Source organism: Notolepis coatsorum, assembly GCF_963971535.1.
Source record: "Notolepis coatsorum genome assembly, chromosome: 4".
NCBI lineage: Eukaryota > Metazoa > Chordata > Actinopteri > Aulopiformes > Paralepididae > Notolepis > Notolepis coatsorum.
In genome coordinates this window covers 13,993,143-14,018,525 of record NC_140168.1, presented here as the reverse complement: position 1 = coordinate 14,018,525, position 25,383 = coordinate 13,993,143, and the positions used below count along the sequence as shown (strand labels likewise).

General features: G+C 42.6%; 2 protein-coding genes across 3 annotated transcripts in view; both read right to left on the bottom strand.

The window, feature by feature from the left end:
- The window catches only part of LOC311226411 (dynein axonemal heavy chain 11-like), a gene marked incomplete at both ends in the record, with an annotated part of 709,106 nt that overhangs the window by 111,598 nt on the left and 572,125 nt on the right, over positions 1-25,383 (bottom strand).
- The window catches only part of LOC311227845 (uncharacterized protein), a 146,261-nt gene continuing 128,709 nt past the window's right edge, over positions 7,832-25,383 (bottom strand). The window contains exons 1-6 of one of the 2 annotated variants that reach the window (XR_014619640.1): positions 19,695-19,784; positions 12,671-12,832; positions 10,496-10,540; positions 10,143-10,187; positions 9,525-9,599; positions 7,832-9,201 (exon numbers count right to left, since the gene is read on the bottom strand). Coding sequence is in view for 1 of the 2 variants with exons in the window: in XM_084313685.1 (XP_084169811.1) it covers positions 9,050-9,201; positions 9,525-9,599; positions 10,143-10,187; positions 10,496-10,540 (317 nt within the window). In the remaining variant the exon portion in view is untranslated. Of the gene's footprint in view, positions 9,202-9,524; positions 9,600-10,142; positions 10,188-10,495; positions 10,541-12,670; positions 12,833-19,694; positions 19,785-25,383 lie in introns of those variants that run through there. The other variant, XM_084313685.1, reaches the window with a different exon arrangement.

Below are 25,383 nucleotides of genomic sequence, written 5' to 3'. Positions count from 1 at the left end.
AGTCCGTGCGTATGCGAGGGAAACATTTATGCGCATGCGCGGGAGCGCGCGTGCACGTGGCGTCATTAAAACATTGTGCAACCAGCTTTGAAATCAGCAACGCAACACTGGTTGAGTCCACTCCACTCTGGCAGTCAAAGAGCTGACATACAAATAAAAAAATGTCACAGCGGTCACAATTTCAAAGGAGTTTATTTACTTTGTGACACAATAGTCAAACAAATGCACTAACCGTCAATATTGTATGCCAAATAATTAGGGCCCTATTACACAAAATAAAAAAAGAATTACTGAATAAAATATTTATCAATTAACAAGTCTGAGCTCCTCGTCTGCACCTTCCGAGTCTGAATGCAGTCAATGCTCAAGTCCAAGTCCAAGTCTGAGTCATCAGTGCTCAAGTCCAAGTCGAGTCACAAGTCTTGAAAATCAGTAGAGATCACTCGAGTACTACAACACTGCATCCAGGATACTCTGTACAGTAGGTACATTATCATCACTGTCCATGTCACTGTCTTTCAACCATCTCATGCAGTGCAATGGGATGATGTTATACGGTTTAAATGTCTCTTGCTTTGGGAGCTTTCATTAACTCAAAACCCCTATTTGGAAAATGTTTGCATAATTACAACCTAAAAGTTAATTCCAGTGGAATACCTCTTTAATCCAAACATCCTGGAAAAGTACAACAATTCAATAATGCTTTCTATGAATACCCATTGCTATAGTGCATCATCGTTTCAATCGTTTCATCGTTTCGTAATATGCTATGACCATGTATATAAGCACATGTACATGTACATCTCTCATGTACTTTACTTACTCATAGTATATATTCAGATTAGTGTTATTGACCATATTTATTGTAACGTATAAGTGATATGGCATACCTATCTGCACCTTTCAATTATACTGCCTACTTGCTCATATGCTTATAGTCAGAGTTAATTATATTGTTTACACTGCTTTATTTTTATCCCTACTATAATTGCATTGCCTTTATTTATGTCTTCTACTATTACCCTGCCCATACCTGTACCTCCCCTCCCCCCATCCCCCCATGCTGCTATGACATCTGGCATTTCCCCAAGGGGATCCAATAAAGGAATATCTTATCTAACTTATGTAATCCTTACTGGTGTATTTTGGCTTATACGTGCTCAGAGAACGAGTGCATTATGATTCATTAAGAGTGCATTTATAATGCACTATAACTAATGGTATTCATAGAAAGTGTTAGGCTACCAGTAATTCTTTAGAGGTTCTCTCATCATGACTGCAGATTAACTACTTTCAGTGCTATCCTGTATAAGATCATTTTGGTAACCTCTGTACTTAGTAGAATCTAGTTTAAAATGTCCCACTGAATAAAAAAGTTAATCAATCAAAAAGGTCCTATATTGCACCAGAAAGTTACCTACAAATGTTATGCAGATAAACATTTTTGTCCACAAACAACATTTTCTAATCCCTGTGGATTCAGTGATTCAAACTATTCTATTACAGGGAACATTTTTATTTATTTTATTTTATATAAAATCGGATGAAAACCAGCGCTATAGTACCTTGCATTAATCCTTGATGAATAGCAATGATATAAAACATGTAGAAAATACATAATATAGTTGCAACTCGTCATAATTAATATAAAAAAAAAAAAAAAATTAATATAGTCGTATCACCGTTCAGGTCGTTCTGTCTGGAGTTGGTCTGTCTGTGCTTCTCTTCTGTCAGTGTGAAGTGTGCAGAACCTCAGTGTGTGTCCACTGGCTTATATCCTCCATGAATAAGGAAGTCCTTTGTGAGTTCACTTGCCAAATAAATCATGCAACCATGTTGGTGACATTCACTCATTCATTATCTTGCCCCAGGACATTTAGAGCCATGTGCACCTCCTAGAGTCTCATCTAGGATACAGCCTAGATACTGAAGGCTGTGATGTAATAGTTATGCCTCCGGTGGTTATAACAAGTTTATCCTCCCTGCTTAGCCTTATTTTTTAACCCAAATATGGATTCCGTCTTGCCTAGATGCAATGACAACATATTGTCTGATAGCCAGAAATCTGAAATCTTGTCATACTTACCTGAAACAAAATTGAAGAATGTGAGGACAGACACACAGAGAGAGACAGATACAGAGAATTATTATAAATGCAAATCTTATAGACCTTTTCAACTTGACAATATAAACATCTAAATGCCCCCCTGTCTGTGCTTCTCTTGTGTCTGTGTGAAGCGGGCAGAACCTCAGTGTGTGTTCAGGCTTATCCAATCCAATCCAATCCACTTTATTTATAAAGCACATTTAAAAAAAACAAAGTTGACCAAAGTGCTGTACAAGTCCACAACATAAGATAAAACATAAAAACATAAAAATTCAATAAAAGCACACAATAAAAACAAGTACAATATGTCACATAAAAAGGCAGGTCTCTCAAAAACTGTTTAAAACACAGAAAGCCAGAGGAAATAGATGTGTCTTGAGGCATGATTTGAACACCTGCAGAGTGGGGACTGTAACGTTCGGGGTTCTGTCTTAGGAACCCAACTGTCATTCTGGAGTTATTTCCCCTGGTGGTTGGTATCTGCACTCACTGTTGGTCACGCCCCATTCCTGATGTGTCACTGCCTGTTCTGTCACCACTGGTCGCTGTCACTTTGCTGTCAATTACCCTGTCACTAATTGACGCATTGGAATGTTGGTGTTTGACTATACATTCACTTGTTGTCCTCTCTATCCCTGTCAAGGCTTCAGACCGTGTTTCGTGTGGAAGGAGCTAGAGATACTGCTGACCTTCTCGCTCTTGATTATTCTCATGTATCTACCTTGCTCTCAAGTTGACGCCCGGCGTATTTCTCTGTGTTCTTACATTAAAAAGGCACCACTAAGAAAGAGCAATCATTCTCCAACTCGTATTATTTCCTCCTCTACTGGACTCACAATTGCTTACCTGCACTGCAACCGTAACAGGGGGCCTGCCTAACAAGCAGTGGCAGCTCATTCCAGAGCTTTGGGGCTGCCACAGCCAAAGCACGGTCCCCCCGCTGGTCATTGTTACCGTTAACGATGCCCAAACGGTCCCCAAACAGTGGTTCCAGGACTAATCCTGGCTTCATCTGTACGTCCGTTTGGCCAGTTGAACAGCCTTGCGCAGAGTATAGACTGTTGCCTTGTACTCTTCCATGTTTCCTGTCCCTCTGCCCAGGTTGTAAGCAGTGGTGCGAGATTTCAGAGCTGCTCTGATAGTACTGTCCACCCACGGTTTCTGGTTCGGGAAGACCCTCGCCTTCTTTGTGGGGACGATACTATCAGCCAAGGTAGCTATGAAGCTAACAACAGTATCAGATAGACCCTCGCGACAGAGCACACATACCCACTGTGCCGCGGCGCTACAGCTGAAGTTATTATGAAACGCACCAAACGGGGTTTGACAGCGAGCGAGAGAGAGAGAGAGAGAGAATCAGATTTCCCTCGCGACAGAGCACACATACACACTGTGCCGCGGCGCTACAGCTGCTCCCGAATTGAGAGAGAGAGACCACCGTGCAAACACTCCGCGCGCAGGTCCTCCCCCCCCATTCGGGAGCACAAGCTGCAGCGCAGCACAGCAGCAGACCCACCGAACGGGAGAGGGAGAGAGAGAGAGAGAAGGGGACCCGCACGCAGAGCGCCCACACAGTTCTCTCTCCCCCTCTCTCTCTGTCTGTCTGTCTGTCTGTCTGTCTGTCTGTCTGTCTGTCTGTCTGTCTGTCTGTCTGTCTGTCTGTCTGTCTGTCTGTCTGTCTGTCTGTCTGTCTGTCTGTCTGTCTGTCTGTCTGTCTGTCTGTCTGTCTGTCTGTCTGTCTGTCTGTCTGTCTGTCTGTCTGTCTGTCTGTCTGTCTGTCTGTCTGTCTGTCTGCCACTCGCAGACTGTGTGGATTGACTGCCACTGAAAGTGCTTATGGGCGGAGCCAGGCCAATAACAGGCTGAAATCTTGAGGCTGGAAAATGATGCTTTTGAGTACTCCATTAGAAATATAAAACAATGATTTTTTTAAATAAACCTTACAGATGTCTTCCATAGACTCACATGAATTGTGTAAAGTTGCCCAAATAGTGCTAGGAATAGCAATGCAGGTCCCCTTTAAACCAATGTTTTTTTTATTTATTTTTTATTTGTTTGCAGATAAAGATTAGGCTATATTAGTTATATTCATTAAAGAAAGTAGATTTAATTGATTTAGTTGGGCTGGGGCTTCTCCCTGGGCTGGGACTGGAAAGTTAATTAAAAAAAACTAATTTAATCACTTTATTCAAATTGACGATTTAGTTTGAGGATATTTATAAAAAAAGGAATTTTTTTTCTTATTTATTTTTAATAAAAAACGAAGGTTCGAACGTCCGTTAAAAACCCTAAAACCCCCCCCTCAGCGGAGCCTCCTCCTCAGAGAGAGAACCTCCTTACAGAGCCTCCTCCTCTGGGAGTTTTTCAGAGCCTCCTCCTCTGGGAGTTTTTCAGAGCCTCTTCCTCGGGGGGTCCTCGTGGCCTGCCAGGCAGAGAAGGGCCTTCACATGTTGTAGGCCCTGTCCGATGCGCTGGCAGTGTAGAGGTGGTGTCACCATTAAACGCCTGGAGAGGTCTCGATGCCGCGAGAGAGAGAGAGAGAGAGAGAGAGAGAGAGAGAGAGAAAGAGAGAGAGAGAGAGAGAGAGAGAGAGAGAGAGAGAGAGAGAGAGAGAGAGAGAGAGAGAGAGAGAGAGAGAGAGAGAGAGAGAAAGAGAGAGAGAGAGAGAGGGAGAGAGAGAGATACAGGGAACTTCAACCAAGCTGTGAACGACCTGAGAGACAAAGCAAGAAGGGCTTTTTATGCTATCAAAAGGAACATCAAGCTAGACATTCCAATTAAAATCTGGCTCAAAATATTAGAGTCCGTCATAGAACCCATTTCCCTGTATGGTTGCGAGGTCTGGGGCCAACTTGCAAACCAAGATTTCACTAAATGGGACAAACACCTAATATAGACTCTGCATGCAGAATTTTGCAAATCCATTCTCTGCACCCAACGGAAAACATCAAATAATGCATGCAGAGCAAAACTAGGAAGATACCCACTATTTATCAAAATCCAAAAAAGAGCATTTCAATTCTATAATCACCTAAAAGAAAGCACCCAGACACACTCCATAACAAAGCCCTCACCTACAGAGAGACCCTTGAGAGATTCCCACTCAGCCAGATGGTTCTGGGACTCTGCTCACAAACACAAGCAAATTAATAAGAAAACAAAAAGAAAACTATCTGACACATTGGAAAGAATCAACCCAAAACCAGAGCTAATTTAAATGCTATTTGGCCCTAAACAGAGAGTACACAGTGGCAGAATACCTGAGCACTGTGACTGACCCAAAACTAAGAAGATCCTTGACTAGGTACAGACTCAGCGAGCACAGCCTAGCCATCGGGAAAGGCCGCCATAGGCAGCTCCCAAGAGAAGACAGACTGTGCACAAGATGAGGTGGAAACCGAACTACACTTCTTAACAACCTGCCCACTATACCAAGACATCAGAGACATATACTTCCCACAAATTGCAAACACCCAAAGAGACTTCAAAAACATGGAAAATAACTCAAAACTCCCATACCTACTGGGAGAAATACAACAATGTGCAAACACAGCAGCAAGATTTGTGAGCAGATGTGACAAGAAAGGGACATCTAACGGAATACAACCACCATAAAGACTGTCAATCACACAAACAATTCCTTCTGTAATGTACTGATTACTTCTGATTTCTCTGTTTGATTGTTTTGTTTTGTTTGGCTTTGGCAATGTAAACATATGTTTCCCATGTCAATAAAGCCCATTTGAATTGAATTGAGAGAGAGAGAGAGAGAGAGAGAGAGAGAGAGAGAGAGAGAGAGAGAGAGATGAGAGAGAGAGAGAGAGAGAGAGAGAGAGAGGGAGAGAGGGGGAGAGGGAGAGGGAGACAGAGAGAGAGAGAGAGAGAGAGAGAGAGAGAGAGAGAGAGAGAGGGGGAGGGAGAGAGAGAAAAACTGCTAGTATATAAATGCAGCCATTTACCATTTATACTGTCGCCTTCATAACATGTTGCTGATCTTGACCTCATGCAGGGATCTTCACGGCGCCAGTTAAAGGAGTGTACATGATCAAGGCCACCAACTTCTCTTACGGTCACGGCGCACATGGCAACGCCGCTGGTTTGATTAAGAATGGACAGCATGTTGTTTCCATTTATGGAAAGCAGGCAGCCGGCACTGTAAACTCCGCCAACGGATTATAAACAATATAAACGTACAACAATATAACAATAGAACTATATGAACTTACCTATTTACCGAATGCCACGATGCTGCTGGAGTCCGGGGACGTGGTGTACATGCGCCTCAGCTCTAACCATCGGTTGTATGACAATCGCCATCACCACACCACTTTTAGTGTCACCTGCTCTTCACCGTGTGAGGGTGAGGGACTGTCTCAAACCCTGCCCCTTTTCTTGATCCTCCAATCACAGCTGTCGCTTACCTCTGACTTCCTCGTACAAACTTTGTTTGTACGAGGAAGTCAGAGGTAAGCGACAGCTGTGATTGGAGGATCAAGAAAAGAGGGCAGGGTTTTGAGACAGGTCCATTGTACGATGTGTGATAGCGAAACAGATCCACTGAATGGTAACACGTTTGAATTGTCGAAGACTCAATCTGTGATTCTTTTTTTACCATGTTAATGTGGGGTATGTTCATATATATAATCCATGAGTGTGAGATCTGTAGATTGAAAATAAAAAAGATGATTTGGAACGTTCTTTGCCCATATTGTAAATTTATATATATCTAAATATATAATATATATAAATCTGTGTTTACAAACATTACGATTAACAATATAAACGTACAACAATATAACAATAGAACAATATGAACTTACCTATTTACAGAATGTCAAGTGGTAGTTCATGTATCAATGTATCAGTGTATCATGTATCAATCAACCATATAGAGAATGAAAACATAGCTCATATATATATATATAATTTAGTTTTTTATGGTGGGGCTAACGGGCTACCAAGTTGTTTATAGTTGGATCATTGATTGGGTCTTTAAAGAAACAATCAAAATGGTCTTTGGGTGTTTTTATTGATACATTTAGATTCATATTTGTTGAAGAATGAAAGATGAAACAGGATAAAGCCAAATGCGCTCAGTATAGCCTAGAGCGCAGACCACCGCCAAGGCGTACAAATCTCCCCATTTCATTGTTACTTTCACACTCAACATTTTACTGGGTAGATGACAGGAACAAGTTGCCTCTATTGTCAGTTTCAAGAATGTGAATCCATTTTGTATGAACAATGATATGACCTCACATCACACAGTTGTATGACAAATATATTTGGTTTGTTGCAAAGCGGGACAGTGTTCAGAAGTAACACATCACTTCCTGTTGATCATGCATTATTAGATCACTTCCTGTTGATCATGCATTATTACATCACTTCCAGTTGATCATGCATTATTACATCACTTCCTGTTGATCATGCATTATTACATCACTCCCGGTTGATCATGCATTATTACATCACTCCCGGTTGATCATGAATTATTACATCACTCCCGGTTGATCATGCATTATTCCTACATTTTATTAGATCTTGGGGTCATACAGTTTGGCTCATCAACTATCTAAATAGTTTGCGGGACACTGAACAAATGCAAATGTAAACAAAAATTTGCATTTTTCTCGTCACATGGTGAACAACAGAGAAAGGTGCATCAGAAATGGAAAGAATTGCTCACGTTTGATCAGAAGCCAAGAATTGTTTAAAGAGACATTTCTTCATAAAAATCCCCTTTATTTTGTATTTGATAAAGAATCTGCAAATCTATGATATACATGTACATACACAGCCCAGATTGAAGACTGGGCCAACCATACATAATAAAAAGAAGTGACAGACATGTCCTAATAGAGCTTTTCAAATGTATAAAAGGATGTTCATGAAATTATCTGTAATGTACATATTACATTTAGCAGGACACTGAACAAATGCAAATGTAAACTAAAATAATAGTACTGTTCCATGTTCCTTGTCACACTGTGAACAACAGATGGCCACTGAAGGTACTGTGGTGATTCTGACTGTCATAGATCCATGCATTTGCCCAGAGCCGCACATACACCACATCCCCTGCCTCTAGTAGAAGTGAGGCTCCATTCGAAGGGTTAACACTATGGGTAGGTTGGTGTTCATATGCAATGACAACATGTTGACCATTTTTAACCAGGACAGCCCCTGTTGCATGTCCTGCTCCCGCACCATGGAGGAAGAGATTGAACAGGTAGACACCCTTCACTGGTGCCGTGAAGAAGCCTGTTAGAGAAACAAGATCATCAGTGTCCGCTCCTCTAATCCAACAGAAACATTGAAATAGTTATTTATGATAGCCCTTAACATTACCGGACCCATACTTCCATTATCAGGGTGCATGATAAACTAAAAGTAATTTATAGTAAATTAAATGAAACAATAGGTGCCTGTTAATTTTTGCCAGAATATTTTAAAATCCTTAAACTGAATTCGACCACGCCCTTCCCAATCAGAACGCATCAGGATGCCTCCAAAACCACGCCCCCGCTAGCTAGCTAGCAGGCAGCTATGTGTTAGCAGCAGGCCTTTGTGTTACACGCGCAACTGTTATACGCACAACAAGCACGCATGTCACTCAAGGTTTTGATAGACAGCTCGTTCATTTAGGAGTTGTCATGTTAATCAGAAACAATAAGCAATGTTTAGAAAGAAACAGATTTGATACTGTTTCATCTTTATCAGGGGGAATGGTTTATCTTTCTTAGTGAGTATCCCATATTCTCCCCAACAGAATTGCTGTAAGGGTCAATGATAGTCCTGTTGGTAAAACTGTCTAACATTTAGCTAAAATGCACAACACAAATGGCAGTTGCTTGCATGTCTTTGTGGTTGTATCTTACACATACTATTAAAAAGTAATAACTGGCAACATTACAGTATGAACACATTATGTCACCTGTGTCATCTAGTATCCACCATACCTGTGTTTTGATTATAAGCGTTGCCAACATTCGTGATGATGTGTCTGTAGACCAGGGTAGTCTCAGTGTTATAAGGCCCTGTGTGTCCAGATCCTGAAGCCAAGAGGGAGGCTGAGAAAGACACCTGTCTGGCTGTGAGACAAAGATAGCATCACATATCACTTGCATTTCATGGGTGTGTGTGTGTACACACCCACACACACACACACACACACACACACACACACACACACACACACACACACACACACACACACACACCCCACACACACACACACACACACACGCACGCACACACACACACACACACACACACACACACACACACACACACACACACACACACACACACACACACACACACACACACACACACACACACCATTGAAATATCAACACTCTGTAGCAGACTGTGAAGTTACAAATTAATACACTTTTACATTAAAATCCCTTACCTTCATTCTGGCTCTGCAGCGCCCGCACCTCACTCTCTGTGGCATTTGATCTCACGTTGAGGGTTTCAAGAGCAGCTAAAAAAGATAATTACCATAACACTTTTCTCTTTTTCTTTACAGCTATAATGGATTATACACAACATACATAACAGTGTATTAACCATGAGAAGGTATCTTAAAACACATTAATGTGTCTTCATGCAATAAACTGGAGCTGCCCCACCGTGGCTGTGATTTATTCTGGTTATTGATATAAGACACTATGAGTTATCATGCATGTTAATAATGCATTATGAGCCATTATGAATATTCATATAACACTGTATCCATATCCTGAATCCAAGAGGGAGGCTGAGAAAGAACCCTGTTTGCCTCACACACACACACACACACACACACACACACACACACACACACACACACACACACACACACACACACACACACACACACACACACACACACACACACACACACACACACACACACACACACACACACACACACACACACAAACACAAACAAACACACACACACACACACTTGAAATATCAACACTCTGTAGCAGACTGTGAAGTTACAAATGAACACATGCACTTTTACATTCAAATCCCGTACCTTTCTCTCTCTGCAGCGCCCGCAACTCACTGGTTTTAAGAGCAGCTGAGAAAGGAAATAACACTTTTATCTTTATTGACAGCTATAATGGATTATAACCTGTTATACACAACATACATAAACACACACACACACACACACGCACGCACACACACACACACACACACACACACACACACACACACACACACACACACACACACACACACACACACACACACACACACACACACACACACACACACACACACACACACACACACACACACACGACACACTTGAAATATCAACACTCTGTAGCAGACTGTGAAGTTACAAATTAACACATGCACTTTTACATTCAAATCCCGTACCTTTCTGTCTCTGCAGCGCCCGCAACTCACTGGTTTTAAGAGCAGCTGAGAAAGGAAATAACACTTTTATCTTTATTGACAGCTATAATGGATTATAACCTGTTATACACAACATACATAACAGTGTATTAACCATGAGAAGGTCTCTTTATAACACATTATTGTGTCTTTATGCAATAAACTGGAGCTGCCCCACCGTGGCTGTGATTTATTCTGGTTATTGATATAAGACACTATGAATTATCATGCATGTTAATAATGCATTATAAGCAATTATGAATATTCGTATAACACTATCAGTTTGCGGTCAGTAAAGCATTACCAAAGATCTTTCTTCGTTTTTATATACAGTATAAATATTTATTTCTATTATCTTTTTCTATTATATTTCTATTAATTTATTTTAAATAAATGTTTGTTCTAAAGGTTCTAAAGCTCTTCCTTAAAATTAGGGATGCTCGATATTGGCTTTTGGGGCGGCGTGGCTCAGGGGTAGAGCGGGGCGCCCAATGATCGAAGGGTTGGTGGTTCGAATCCCGCTCAAGCCCATGTCCATCCCATTGCCGTTGTGTCCTTGGGCAAGACACTTAACCTACTTGCCTCGTATGAATGTGTATGCATGTGAATGAATGTTGGTGGTGGTCGGAGGGGCCGTAGGCGTTGATTATTCGCCACGCTTCCGTGAGTCTGCCTCAGGGCAGCTCTGGCTGCAATTGTAGCTTACCACCACCGGTATGACTGTGTATGAACGAATAATGGACTCTGTGAAGCGCGAGTCAGAGCAACAGTCAGTCAGAGAAGAGCGCTATATAAATCCAATCCATTATTATTATTATTATTTTTACCGATATACCGATATTGTCCAACTCTTAATTTCCGATACCGATATCAACCGATATCACATTTTAATGCCGATATCGGCCGATAATATCGGTAGGCCGATAATATCGGACATAATTTCAATAGAAATGTAAAAAATAAATTAACCGATATTTTCCGATATCACATTTTAATGCCGATATCGGCCGATAATATCAGTAGGCCGATAATATCGGACATCCCTACTTAAAATGTTTCAGTGAAAGTAATTTGTTTTAAGGGGAGACACTGCAGGTGAATAGGGTAAAGAAATTAACTAATAGATATCACAATGAAACTACCCCAGTTGATTACTTATATTAAGACAAGACTCTTTTGTATTACAAGTTTTCTGAAATTGTATGTTTAAATATGCAAATGAGGCATGATCTACTTAAATATGCACTAATTTGCATATAATTCCAGGACAGAAATCTGAACATTGGATAAAGCCATTTTCAAAATTATAGTTTCATTTTGTTGACATATTAGAGCCAAAGGTTATTACAGAGGGGATTTTGGATATCTCTTTTTATCACTCCATAAATCAGAAAATACTCCATTCAGTCCATTTTTATGGTAAAATTCCATATTTCGCCCTGTTTTTAGGAATAAAATGTGATATAAATCAGGGTATGAATGCGATATCAACAAACCCTTCTGTAAATACCTTCAAAACATAGATATGAATAGAACTGGAAGTTTTGGTGTATGTGAGTGCTACTGAAGTGGAGATTTCTGGCTCAGAGTATGAGGAAAAACTCTTAAAACTCATTTTTGGGAAAACGCCTTCAAAGTTCTGTATTGTAAAATGCCATACTTTTTTTTTTAAACAGATATTTACAAACACAATACCTAATCAAACCATTAGTAATAGACAACCTAAACACATGCCTGATAACTGAATAATAATAATAATGATGTTATTGAACTGAACAGAACTACACACAGGCTACAAACAGTGTAGTACAGTGTAGTACCCCCTAATAGGCAAAAAATATTTGAATAGATATCACTATGAAACTTTCCCAATTTGTTATGTACATATAAACTAAGAAAAAATATATTGCAAGTTTTCTGAAATTTATGTTTATATATGCAAATGAGGCACTTCCCCATTAAATATGTGCACATTTATGGATGCAATAAGGCAAAATGAAGTAAAATAAACAACTAAATGTGTGTTATTGACGTTTTATTGTCACTAGTTTCATAGAAGACATGTTTAGGAAGCAAAATATAACAAAATCTCAAAATCAACAAAAAAAGTATATTTGACTATTCACCTGGGGTGTCTCGCCTTAAACACAATAAAACCTTTAAACTGATTTTCACTGTCCCTCAGCGTATACCTTTCACCGCCTGCAGCTCCAGCTGTGTGTGTCTCAGCTCGACCCTCTGCTCCGTCATCAGAGCCGTCATGTCTCTCAGCGCGCTGTGGATGTCAGGCAGGTAGGCTTGTTGGGAGAGTCCAGTTTCCTTTCGAAAAAAAGAATAACATGTTTTCCAAAGTAAATTAGATTTATTAAAATAAAGGGGAATGAAAAAACAGGGATACGGTAAGGGAGAACAAAACAGGGATATACAAGGAGACAAACTACCAAGGCAAGGATATAAGACTAAACAATAACTAAACAACCCTTCAAATGACCCTAGTGTCACAGGACACAATCAACACTCACATGGTAAGCAACTGGTAAAACCAACCAGTACAACAAAACAAGGCTATTAACAATAGGTTATAACTATAACCATGTTCTGTTAGTAGTGGTGACGCTCGGCGTCACTCATGCACTATCCTCGCATATGTGCACGCGCACTGAATAAAATTCCACAATGTACCTTTATCCCAGTATTCATCTGACCACACCCCTCGTTAGCTTACCTTCATAAGCAGGTGTGTGGTCACCTGCTCTCCTCCTTCCCAAGCTTTCACCACAAGGTGAGGTCAAGGGCTGCAGCGGCGTCGGACGCCGAGCGTCACCACTACTAACAGAACATGGTTATAGTTATAACCTATTGTTCTGTATCGTAGTGGCTCCGCTCGGCGTCACTCATGCACAAGGGAGGCCGAGCGGGAGCCACCGGCCGACAAATACACCCCGCTGAAGGCCCCCCACAACCATCAGAACAAGGAGGGCCGAGCCCCCCCGACCCCCCCTAATGGAGGGCACCCCCCCTATTGGAGGTTTCCCGGGAGGGCGACGGACCGACCGAAGAGGCACTCAAGCAACTCAAGGCACAGGGTGAGCAGACCGTGGCCTGACCCCACGACTACACACACGCACAACCCGCATGCCACCCGGGAACGAACGGAGGGAACAACCTCGTTACTGCCCCCAGAATCACAGGGTCAAGGGCAAACCCAACCCCGTGGCAAGGCCGTAGCAGCGGAGCGCGACGGAAGGCCCAGACCCACCAAAGGGACTGGACCCCCTGGAACGGGGGCCCGGAGAGGTCCATGATGCCAGCATCAAGACCCCACCAGGTGGGCACTTAGTGACCCCGCCCCCCACATCGCCAGCGTATTCGGACAAAGGCCCCTCAGCCGAGCGGGCCCTGTCCCCCCAGTAGTACACCGCCTGGCACACTGACCCTGCAGAACAGGCAGTCAGCATGGCCGTAAGCACAAAAAAAAGATTAACCAACGGAAGCAGGCAGCGCACCGGGGAAAAACCAGGCAACAGGCTGTTAACCCGAGCCTGGAGACTGCGGACGATACAGGCGCCAGAGGGGACAGCTGAACACAGCCGCCCCGGCGGAAGGGGCGTATGCTGGCGTTGTTGCATGACCAAGCCTCCATTTAAAAAAAACCCACCCAGAGGGGTTGAGGCAGAGAAGGCTGACACGATTGGCAGACGTCATGAACGTGCAGGGGCACCCTCAACCGGGTAACCCGGGAGTTGACACTGCTCCAACACACCAGGGAATCAACCACCTTGGTGTTACCCAATGCGGTGGTTGTTCCTATAACCCCTCAAGAAAAAAACTCCAAAACACACCTGCGGGTATACACCGGCTATACCGCAGTACAAGTGTTTCAGTTTTTCAAAAAAGGGTTAACCCAGGCTTACGGGTCGACGAAACATTACTTCGGACCGGGCCCGGCGATACGGGAAGCACAGGATCACCAGAGGAGGTCAAAGACCACCCCAACAGGCCCCTCTTCGCCATGCATGAGAGAGGAGCGAAAATAATGGAGAACCAGCCCCAAGCACACCGTACTTGGTATTCCCAGGCGGTCTCCCAACCAAGTACTAACCAGGACCAACCTGCGTAGCGGCCGAGATCTGAGGAGATCGAGCGTGTACAGGTTGGCATGGCCGTAAGCCATTACGACAGTGCAGAGTACAAAATGTACCCAACCAGGGTCTCCATAGCGCTTAACCCTGTGACACCCGGACCGACCTGGCATTTTCCCCCTGAAAAAGCCCAAGTCCCTCAGGGTACCAGAACAGCAGATCTGCATCCCCGGCGGACAACGGGTTTAACTGATCCGGACCAGCGTGACCAGAACCAGTCCTGTGCCCTAACCACGCCGACATGCCTACTCCAGGAGAAGGGGCAGATATGCGTGTTGATCTTAAACATGAAAAGAAGGCGCCACCCAGACGTTCGGTGCGAACCGCGCCCGGTGGCCCACCCCCAGGGCGTGAGACCCCTCTACATATGTTCAGATCCATTCCGTCATCATCCCCCAGATATGAACGAGAATCCGTCGACAACCAAAACAGGTCGTCGGAAGAGGAAAAACCTCCATCCCAGTTGCTTTATAAAAACGCCGTTTTAACCTCAAGCAACCAAGGCGTGCCAGTCAGTCGCCTGATTACAGAACACCCCGAGCTAGCACTATACGTGCGTCGGGACACAACCACATCAATGAACAGGCTATTTAGACCTGTCATTGAATCCCCAAGGCGCCCAGGGGAACGACAAGAGGGGTGTGATGCTCCCTAACTCCAACTCTTCTCAATAGAAAAGAAGGAAGCACCAACAGTATGTATCCCAGTCTACACAGCCGGGGGTAAACATTTTTCACATTTTTACATCCCACCACCCTCCCATAGGGAGGAGACGGAAATCCCCAGAGAGACTTCCCACGCGAGCTGTACAGATTGAAAAGAATATATTGCACCTTGAGCCATGTAAAAGTTTGGTTTTAGGGCTCTCCGGGGAGGAGGCACTGAACCCATACACACTCAATAATCGAATACACACACAATAGAGTAGGACTCCATCTTGAGGTTCCACTCACCTTGACAATCTGAGGAGGAGGCTCTGTACTCTGAGGAGGCTCCCTCACATGGAAGGAGAGTCCCAACTCACAGAAGGTCCGAATAGGAGCTTCGTGAGGAGGAGCCCTGACCACCCCCCGAAACAGATCCATCATATGGACCTGAACAGCACACGGAAGTCCTACCAACAGAGACGCGCACAGTGATGTACTCAATGGCGGGGGAATTTCTGCGGTGCACACGCCCAATATTCCAGGGCGTGGGACCAGGAAACTCCCCCCCCCCCTCACCCCGTAACGTGCCGAACCGCAACGTGACAGGAACCTTGAAGGACAGGTGGGTTTACCCCTGACCAACAGAAAAAAGGGGGAGGAAAGGTTACCAGTTCACCCCTTTACGACCCCACACCCATGATACGATGTAATGACAAAAAGAGTATGACGCAGTCATAGTCAGCTCCATGAAGCGTCTAACAGCTTCACACAGCGCATGTGCCAACCTGCTATCTGATTTTTACTAAGGAAAAAACACAGAATAGAGAGGGCCCTCCAAGAGCCCCGGTACTAGACTTACACATGTGCTTCTGTGGCCAGCCCAACCCAGTTGTAGGTCACACGACACACACAACCCATTATCACCTACAAAAAATGGCAAAAAACACTCTACAGAGGAACGCCGTTTTTCATAATGAGAGAATACACAATTATCGATTAGTATCGGCGACAGGCCTTGCTAAGCACACACGAAAAAGTGACCAAAAAATATTTTCTTTAGGAAAATAAAGTTTCTCAAGCGGTTAGCACAACCTCAACAACTAAGCCAAGGGTTACATCGTATCCCTACCACACAGTGACACAATATAGTGTAACAACATGTCTGAAAGGAGGATGAAGAAGTCCCCAGGGAACCGGGGGGAAACACAACCCTCCTACTTTACCCTTAATACGGCCAGTTAAACAGGTAAACCTGTTAATATGTGAACACACTGTTCATTGTCATTACAGGCTGAGAAAAGAATCATTCTTTACTCATATGTCACTAAGCATAGCTTTATAGGTTAGTTTAACCCCCTTAGTTGTGAGTACACGATACATGAACACACAATGTGTCTCAACACAACAAACCAGATCATTTTCACATCTGTAACAATAACCCGATTTGCATGGAGACCAGTGACAAGACAATTCACACATAACTCGCGTCGTATCCTAAATGTAGTGCAGCAACACTCGTTTTGGAAAACATCGTTATTTACAAAACATTTAGAGGGGAAAGCAAGAAGAAGTGTTCAAGGTCTGGTCAGGACCTTGCCTACCGGGAGCGCAGATCAACCGAATTGCAGTCTCTAACATGGCACCGAAGTAAACACAGCCTCCTGTGTTTGACGACACGGGCAGCTCACTGCTCCAACCCGCCGCTACGGTGCTCCTTGTTGACGCAGTCCTCGCTGGCCTGGCTCCGGGCAGGTTCGACGGACATCCTCTGTCAAAGATGACGTCGTAGTCAAGAGTGTTTAAAACATGTTATAGTCACAGCACGTTCAACAGTGTAGCATTAAGCCAACGGCCGCTCTCGGCCGATAGCAGCAAGCTAACGTTACCTAGCCTAGCACAACATGCTTGGTAAACACAGCGAGCTAGCGCCGCAGCTAACAGCTGACTGGCTAACACAGTAGGCCACAACTAGCATGCAAGCTAATTAGCTACCACTGGAACTCGTACACAACGATACAACAAGTCACACTCAGACAGGCCGCCGTTCTGAAACCCTCCTCACCTTTTAAGAGAGAAGAGAAACGAGATGTTAACACAGTTTCACAACGGTGAGTTTACCAACATCCGGCGGCGCCAGCACAAATCCCATCTGGGCTGTAGCTGACTTGAACATGGATTTTCCGATAATGAACATCCATGCTCACATTTCCTCGTTTAGGGTAAACTCTCATTTGCATATGAGAGACGGGGCCTATACGGTGACAGAGAAGTACCCACGCATCCAGAGATCCTGGGATCACCAGTTTACTGGTCGTGGCCCACTAGTTGCTATAATGGGCTTCAGACCAAGGTCCTCCGCTGTTGCCTAAGAGGCTGAACAAAAGGACCCTAATCTGGGGCCGGTTTCCGTAAACATTGTCAGCCAGCCCCCATAGCACTAACAGACAAGTGGAGCTCGCAAGCAAAACATTACTCACCAACCTGGAACCCACCGCTTCTCACAACAGACGGTGCGTCACTACAGTCCAGCTGTGTCGCTGAAAGGTTTTACCGCAACCAGCCACAGCAAGGAAGACTGCAGTTGGGAGACAATACTCCCAATACGAAAACCGGTGGAGGTTGTTTAGAATGATCACCATCTTCCAGACACTCCAGTGACGAAGACAATATCGCCGTATTTTCTCGAAAATAGTGAGAGAGAAAATAAAGATATGATGTCAACGTATCTCTTGTTTTCCAACTCTTCTCCTACTATCACATCACGTCAAGTGGGGATCTACCGAGGCACTTCCTTGTGGTGAAAGCGAGAAAGGAGGAGAGCAGGTGACCACACACCTGCTTATGAAGGTAAGCTAACGAGGGGTGTGGTCAGATGAATACTGGGATAAAGGTACATTGTGGAATTTTATTCAGTGCGCATGCTCATATGCGAGGATAGTGCATGAGTGACGCCGAGCGGAGCCACTACGATACAGAACTAAATACATGTGAACTCCCACTCCACACAAGCCCACACAACAGGGGCATCAAGCTGACCCACAGTTCAGCACAGACAGTGGCCAATCAGAGAGCGTCAGTCAGTGGCAAATCAGAGAGCGTCTCCGCAAAATGCGGCTACGGAAAAAAACAACGCATCATTGGACACTCAGCAGAATCTACAGGAAGGGGTGGGTGGTACCTCAATGTATTTACTTCCTGCTTTCCTGCTGTCGGACGCTTGTTTCTGTCGCTCTGTCCTATCGCTACCTTGACGTTATAATTAATGATTAATTATAACCCTTCAACTCTAAATACTCAGTATGTTAACTTCCAGTTCCTATGATGGTACTTCTCAAGTAGTTCAAAACTTTTAATCCCTATCTAATTGGATCCAATTTGGATTTGGGGTAGTTCGTTCAAAACCAAAAAAACACGATTAGGATCACTTTGATATCCGATCAGATCAGAGAATCAAATCCAAGCTTTAATCTGGATCAAATCTTCAAAATGGGTAGTTCAAACCGACAACACAGGATTGGGATCAGTTTGATCCCAAAAAACTGGATTATCTTGATCCCACCAGAGGAGTAGATTGGATTACCAGAGCAAAATCGACTATACAATTTATTTAAAAATATGTTTCAATATAAATAAGATGGGAACGTTTGTTGACTGAAATAATACAAAATGTTTAGCCTTCATGGCAAATCATAAATGTTTATGCTCATAAAAGTATCACAACAAAGTTGTCAATCACAAATGTAATTTAGATTACAGAAAAAATATCTTCAACAAAAAGAAGTCCATCATCGGTCGTCACCTTCAGCTAACTGAAAACTGACTTAGAATTCAATTCAGCTCCTCAAAGCACGCCTGGATGATCCAGCTGCCTTTGAAGGATTTTTTTGTTGTTGTTACCCTAGTGGGAGTATTTTCTTTATTACAATTCCATTATGACTTTATGTCCTTTATGTATTTAAAAATATAATTATATTTAGACATTATAGATGTCTCTGCAATGTGGTCTCTTGTCTTCCTTGTATTATTTTTCATATCCACTAGATGGAGAATTGTAGGATTAAAGCAGTGATATTCAGGATCTAGTAATCATGAAAAGTCTGGATCTGGATCAGGGTGATCCTATCCTAAATTGCTTTGAAATACCGGGACACAATCTGGCAGAGTGGTCTGATCCTGGATCACAAAAAATGGGATTTCAAAAGTTGATCGGATCTGAATGTTCAGTAAAACTAGATGATATTTTTGAACGTGTGGCAGCTCCTCTTCAATCTCTGATATCAATGCAGGTGGTGTTCCCCTTTAAAGAGTGTGAGTTGTTTCACCTTGAAGCCATCGGTCTTGCTCCAAGACCCACCCCCTCGCAGATTATAGGCTCTTTCCACCTTCACATACCTCTCCATTCAGGCCGGGTGGCTGGGCCAAGACAATCAGCAACAGGGGGAGAAGAAATACAGCCAGCTTCATCCCTCACTACACTGTGTCTGTCCATGAGAGAGAGAGATAAAGAGGGGGGAGAGAGAGAGAGAGAGAGAGAGAGAGAGAGAGAGAGAGAGAGAGAGAGAGAGAGAGAGAGAGAGAGAGATAAGGGGGGAGAGGGGGGGGTGAAAGAGGAGAGGGAGATAGATAGAGGGGGGAGAGAGGGGGCAGAAGAGAGAGAGAGGGGGAGAGAGGGGGGAGTGAAAGAGAGAGGGAGAGAGAGATAGAGAAGGGGGAAGAGAGGGGGGGAGAGAGAGAGGGGAGTGTGTGGAGGGAGGGAGAGAGAGAGGGGGGGAGTGAAGAGAGATGGGGGTGAAGAGAGCGGGAGGGGGAGAGAGAGTGGGGGGAGTGAAGAGAGAGAGGAGGGGGGTGAAAGAGACATGGGGGAGAGAGGGGGGAGATAGAGAGGGGGAGAGTAGAGATGAGGGGAGTGAAAGAGGGAGGGGGAGAGAGAGGGAGAGAGAGAGGAGGGGATAGGGGGGAGAGAGGACAGAGAAAGAGAGGGGGGGAGAGAGAGAGATAATGCATGGTAAAGTAGACATACTTGTTTGGCTTGTACTGTGATTGTTTTTTGTGTACTGTAAGTACAGTTACTTCTGTATAATATAATATAATAATATAATAATAATAATAATAATAATAATATAATAATAATAATAATAATAATAATAATATAATAATAATTGCGTTCAGACATTCACAGAAAGGTAAAGAAACAATATAGTTGTATTTTATGGCAATAATGTTCAGTTTGTTCAACCTGTGAGATATAAACACAACATTCCAGTCAATGCTTGCAAAGAAAAAAATGGTTTTCCTTCCTTTGTCTGCGGCTGTGAGCTGGGTAGTGTAGTTTTATTAAATTTCAACGTCCATCGAAAGCCCTGCGTCTCTCTTTCTCTGGGCTACAACAATTTCATGAGTGCTTCCTGTTCTCGCGTCTAAATCATCCGTTTTCCGATGCAATGCGCAGATATTTTTATAAGCTCATATTTAGCTAATAACACTTAAAATCATTGCTAAACAAACGTAGTGCTGAAATATACCTTTGACTGCTGTTTTGATAGGGTTAGGGTTTTACTCTTGGCTACATTTGAAAAAGAACACACATCACTTAATACTAGGGATGCTCGATATGGCTTTTTACCGATACCGATATTCCGATATTGTCCAACTCTTAATTTCGATACCGATACCGATACCGATATCAACCGATACCGATATATGCAGGGTTTCCCCAAAAAACGGAATAATTTCAGGTAACTAATAATTTCACTGGATGCATTCAAAGGCTTTCTAAATGTAAGCATTATCTGTGCAAAATATGATAATTAAAAAGTAAAAATTAACATTACATATCTTGTTGTTGAATTAAACCAAAATGCATACTTTTGACAATAAATAAAATAAGAATTGGTTTTACTTGCTTGCCTGGGTAAATAAAGTTAAAAAAAAAAAAAAAAAATTTTTTTTTTTTTTTTTTTTTTTTTTTTCGATGCCGATATTTTCCGATATCACATTTTACTGCCGATATCGGCCGATATATCGGTCGGCCGATAATATCTGACATCCCTACTTAATACCGACTGTATTGATGTATTTGTGCATTGTTAAATAAATCTGGCCTGGTACCGGGCCGATCGGCTTAAAGTGATTCACTGATGACTGGTGAACTAAAGGTTCTCATATGCTGCTATAATAGAACGCTGGCCATTCAAGGAGTGATTCAAACAGGAGGATATGAAGGGATGAACTACTCTGTCTATTGAATTGAATAGAGAGAGAGAGAGAGAGAGAGAGAGAGAGAGAGAGAGAGAGAGAGAGAGAGAGAGAGAGAGAGAGAGAGAGAGAGAGAGAGAGAGAGAGAGAGAGAGAGAGAGAGAGAGAGAGAGAGAGAGAGAGAGAGAGAGAGAGAGAGAGAGAGAGAGAGAGAGGGAGAGAGAGAGAGAGAGAATATATATATATATAAATACATGTTTCTTTTCTTTAACTGATTCTACAAAATAGGAATATGTTCCTGAACTGTGCCAAGATTTATTTTCTCTCAGTTTTAGAAACCTATGGCATCATCAAACTGCACTGACTGAGATGGTTGAACGAACATTTTATGACCATGCACTATGAATTGAAATGGGGGACCCTGATGTAAACAAGACAAAAGTCTTTCTCTGGTCTGCATCCCCTTAACAATTGTGTGTATTGAGCCGTACTGTATTGTACCCATTCTGCAATCTGTTAAATAACGTTTTCATTCATTCATTCATTCATTCATTCATTCATTCATTCATTCATTCATTCAGACCAGCCATGTTCCCATGTCTCCACATTTGCTTTTCTATAAATTATGTTCGTGTCCGAGTCCAAGTCCGTGTCACCGAAGAAGAGCCCAAGTCGAGTCCGAGTCGACTCCCCATTACCCGAGTCCGAGGCCAAGTCATCAAGGTTGAGTCCAGGTGTGCGTTGCTCATGGGACGGGGTTGCACGTTGTGCAACCTACTCTGTGAGCAGAAGCATGCGCACGCACATGCACGGATGTGCACGCGCGTGCACACAGGAATGCGCTGCACTCGACGGATGCGCCAACTCGCTAATTACCCACCTGGCTACTTTGCATATCAATGGCGCAGGTCGTCAGGTGTGTTCTAATACGTCCTCAGATACATTCACACAAAACTTGTGAATGAAATGTGTTACATTCCATTCGTAGAGGCAATTAGGCATTGTCTTTAGTCCGTGCGTATGCGAGGGAACATTTATGCGCATGCGCGGGAGCGCGCGTGCACGTGGCGTCATTAAAACATTGTGCAACCAGCTTTGAAATCAGCAACGCAACACTGGTTGAGTCCACTCCACTCTGGCAGTCAAAGAGCTGACATACAAATAAAAAAATGTCTACATTAAACATAAATGACACAGCGTCACAATTTCAAAGGGAGTTTATTTACTTTGTGACACAATAGTCAAACAAATGCACTAACCGTCAATATTGTATGCCAAATAATTAGGGCCTATTACACAAAATAAAAAAAGAAATTACTGAATAAAATATTTATCAATTAACAAGTCTGAGTCCTCGTCTGCACCTTCCGAGTCTGAATGCAGTCAATGCTCAAGTCCAAGTCCAAGTCTGAGTCATCAGTGCTCAAGTCCAAGTCGAGTCACAAGTCTTGAAAATCAGTAGAGATCACTCGAGTACTACAACACTGCATCCAGGATACTCTGTACAGTAGGTACATTATCATCACTGTCCATGTCACTGTCTTTCAACCATCTCATGCAGTGCAATGGGATGATGTTATACGGTTAAATGTCTCTTGCTTTGGGAGCTTTCATTAACTCAAAACCCCTATTTGGAAAATGTTTGCATAATTACAACCTAAAAGTTAATTCCAGTGGAATACCTCTTTAATTCAAACATCCTGGAAAAGTACAACAATTCAATAATGCTTTCTATGAATACCATTGCTATAGTGCATAATCGTTTCATCGTTTCATCGTTTCGTAATATGCTATGACCATGTATATAAGCACATGTACATGTACATCTCTCATGTACTTTACTTACTCATAGTATATATTCAGATTAGTGTTATTGACCATATTTATTGTAACGTATAAGTGATATGGCATACCTATCTGCACCTTTCATTATACTGCCTACTTGCTCATATGCTTATAGTCAGAGTTAATTATATTGTTTACACTGCTTATTTTTATCCCTACTATAATTGCATTGCCTTTATTTATGTCTTCTACTATTACCCTGCCCATACCTGTACCTCCCCTCCCCCCATCCCCCATGCTGCTATGACATCTGCATTTCCCCAAGGGGATCAATAAAGGAATATCTTATCTAACTTATGTAATCCTTACTGGTGTATTTTGGCTTATACGTGCTCAGAGAACGAGTGCATTATGATTCATTAAGAGTGCATTTATAATGCACTATAACTAATGGTATTCATAGAAAGTGTTAGGCTACCAGTAATTCTTTAGAGGTTCTCTCATCATGACTGCAGATTAACTACTTTCAGTGCTATCCTGTATAAGATAATTTTGGGTAACCTCTGTACTTAGTAGAATCTAGTTTAAAATGGTCCCACTGAATAAAAAAGTGAATCAATCAAAAAAGGTCCTATATTGCACCAGAAAGTTACCTACAAATGTTATGCAGATAAACATTTTTGTCCACAAACAACATTTTCTAATCCCTGTGGATTCAGTGATTCAAACTATTCTATTACAGGGAACATTTTTATTTATTTTATTTTATATAAAATCGGATGAAAACCAGCGCTATAGTACCTTGCATTAATCCTTGATGAATAGCAATGATACAAAACATGTAGAAAATACATAATATAGTTGCAACTCGTCATAATTAATATAAAAAAAAAATAATAATAATTAATATAGTCGTATCACCGTTCAGGTCGTTCTGTCTGGAGTTGGTCTGTCTGTGCTTCTCTTCTGTCAGTGTGAAGTGTGCAGAACCTCAGTGTGTGTCCACTGGCTTATATCCTCCATGAATAAGGAAGTCCTTTGTGAGTTCACTTGCCAAATAAATCATGCAACCATGTTTGGTGACATTCACTCATTCATTATCTTGCCCCAGGACATTTAGAGCCATGTGCACCTCCTAGAGTCTCATCTAGGATACAGCCTAGATACTGAAGGCTGTGATGTAATAGTTATGCCTCCGGTGGTTATAACAAGTTTATCCTCCCTGCTTAGCCTTATTTTTTAACCCAAATATGGATTCCGTCTTGCCTAGATGCAATGACAACATATTGTCTGATAGCCAGAAATCTGAAATCTTGTCATACTTACCTGAAACAAAATTGAAGAATGTGAGACAGACACACAGAGAGAGACAGATACAGAGAATTATTATAATGCAAATAGAGCTGCCGCGATTACCGCATTACCGCGGTATCGCTGTTACATCACGGCCACCGCAGAGTAGGCTGAATACCGCGTCACCGCTGTTTTTTATAATAATAATAATAAATTATCCTCCTCTCGTTGGGCTTGCGGCTCTGCAGATATACCCTACTCCTCTCTCGAGGTTCCAAGCGACCCTATTGGGTACCAGAAAAGTCACGTGAAACATTGCAGACCACTGATTGGTCAGAAGAGAGTCGCGTCACACGTTGTAGCGTCATGCAGTGTGTTACCACCAATCGGCAAGCGAGTATTAGGTTTTTACTTCCTGAATGTCAGATCATCACAACACGGCTAATAACGTTAGCTTTAACTCTCCGCCGGAGTGGACTACGATCGCTCCTAAGGAGTACTAAACGAGACATAATGATTTTACTGTCTGCAACGAATGTTATAATAAAAGCCCTTCGTTCTATACACTTGTCTGATTGAAAACTTTATTAACAGACCGCAGAATGGGACAACTCGGCACGCTCTGAGCAAAGAAAGGAACTGAGATATGAATAGAGTATTGCTTGCCTTGCTATTGTCCGGTAAATACGCTGATGTTATTGAACGTATAACTATATAATGTTAATGCCACAAAACGAATGCCTTTATTATAAAGTAGTAACTTTATAGTAATAATAATAAGAAAGGGTCGGGGGGGTTAGGGGTAACC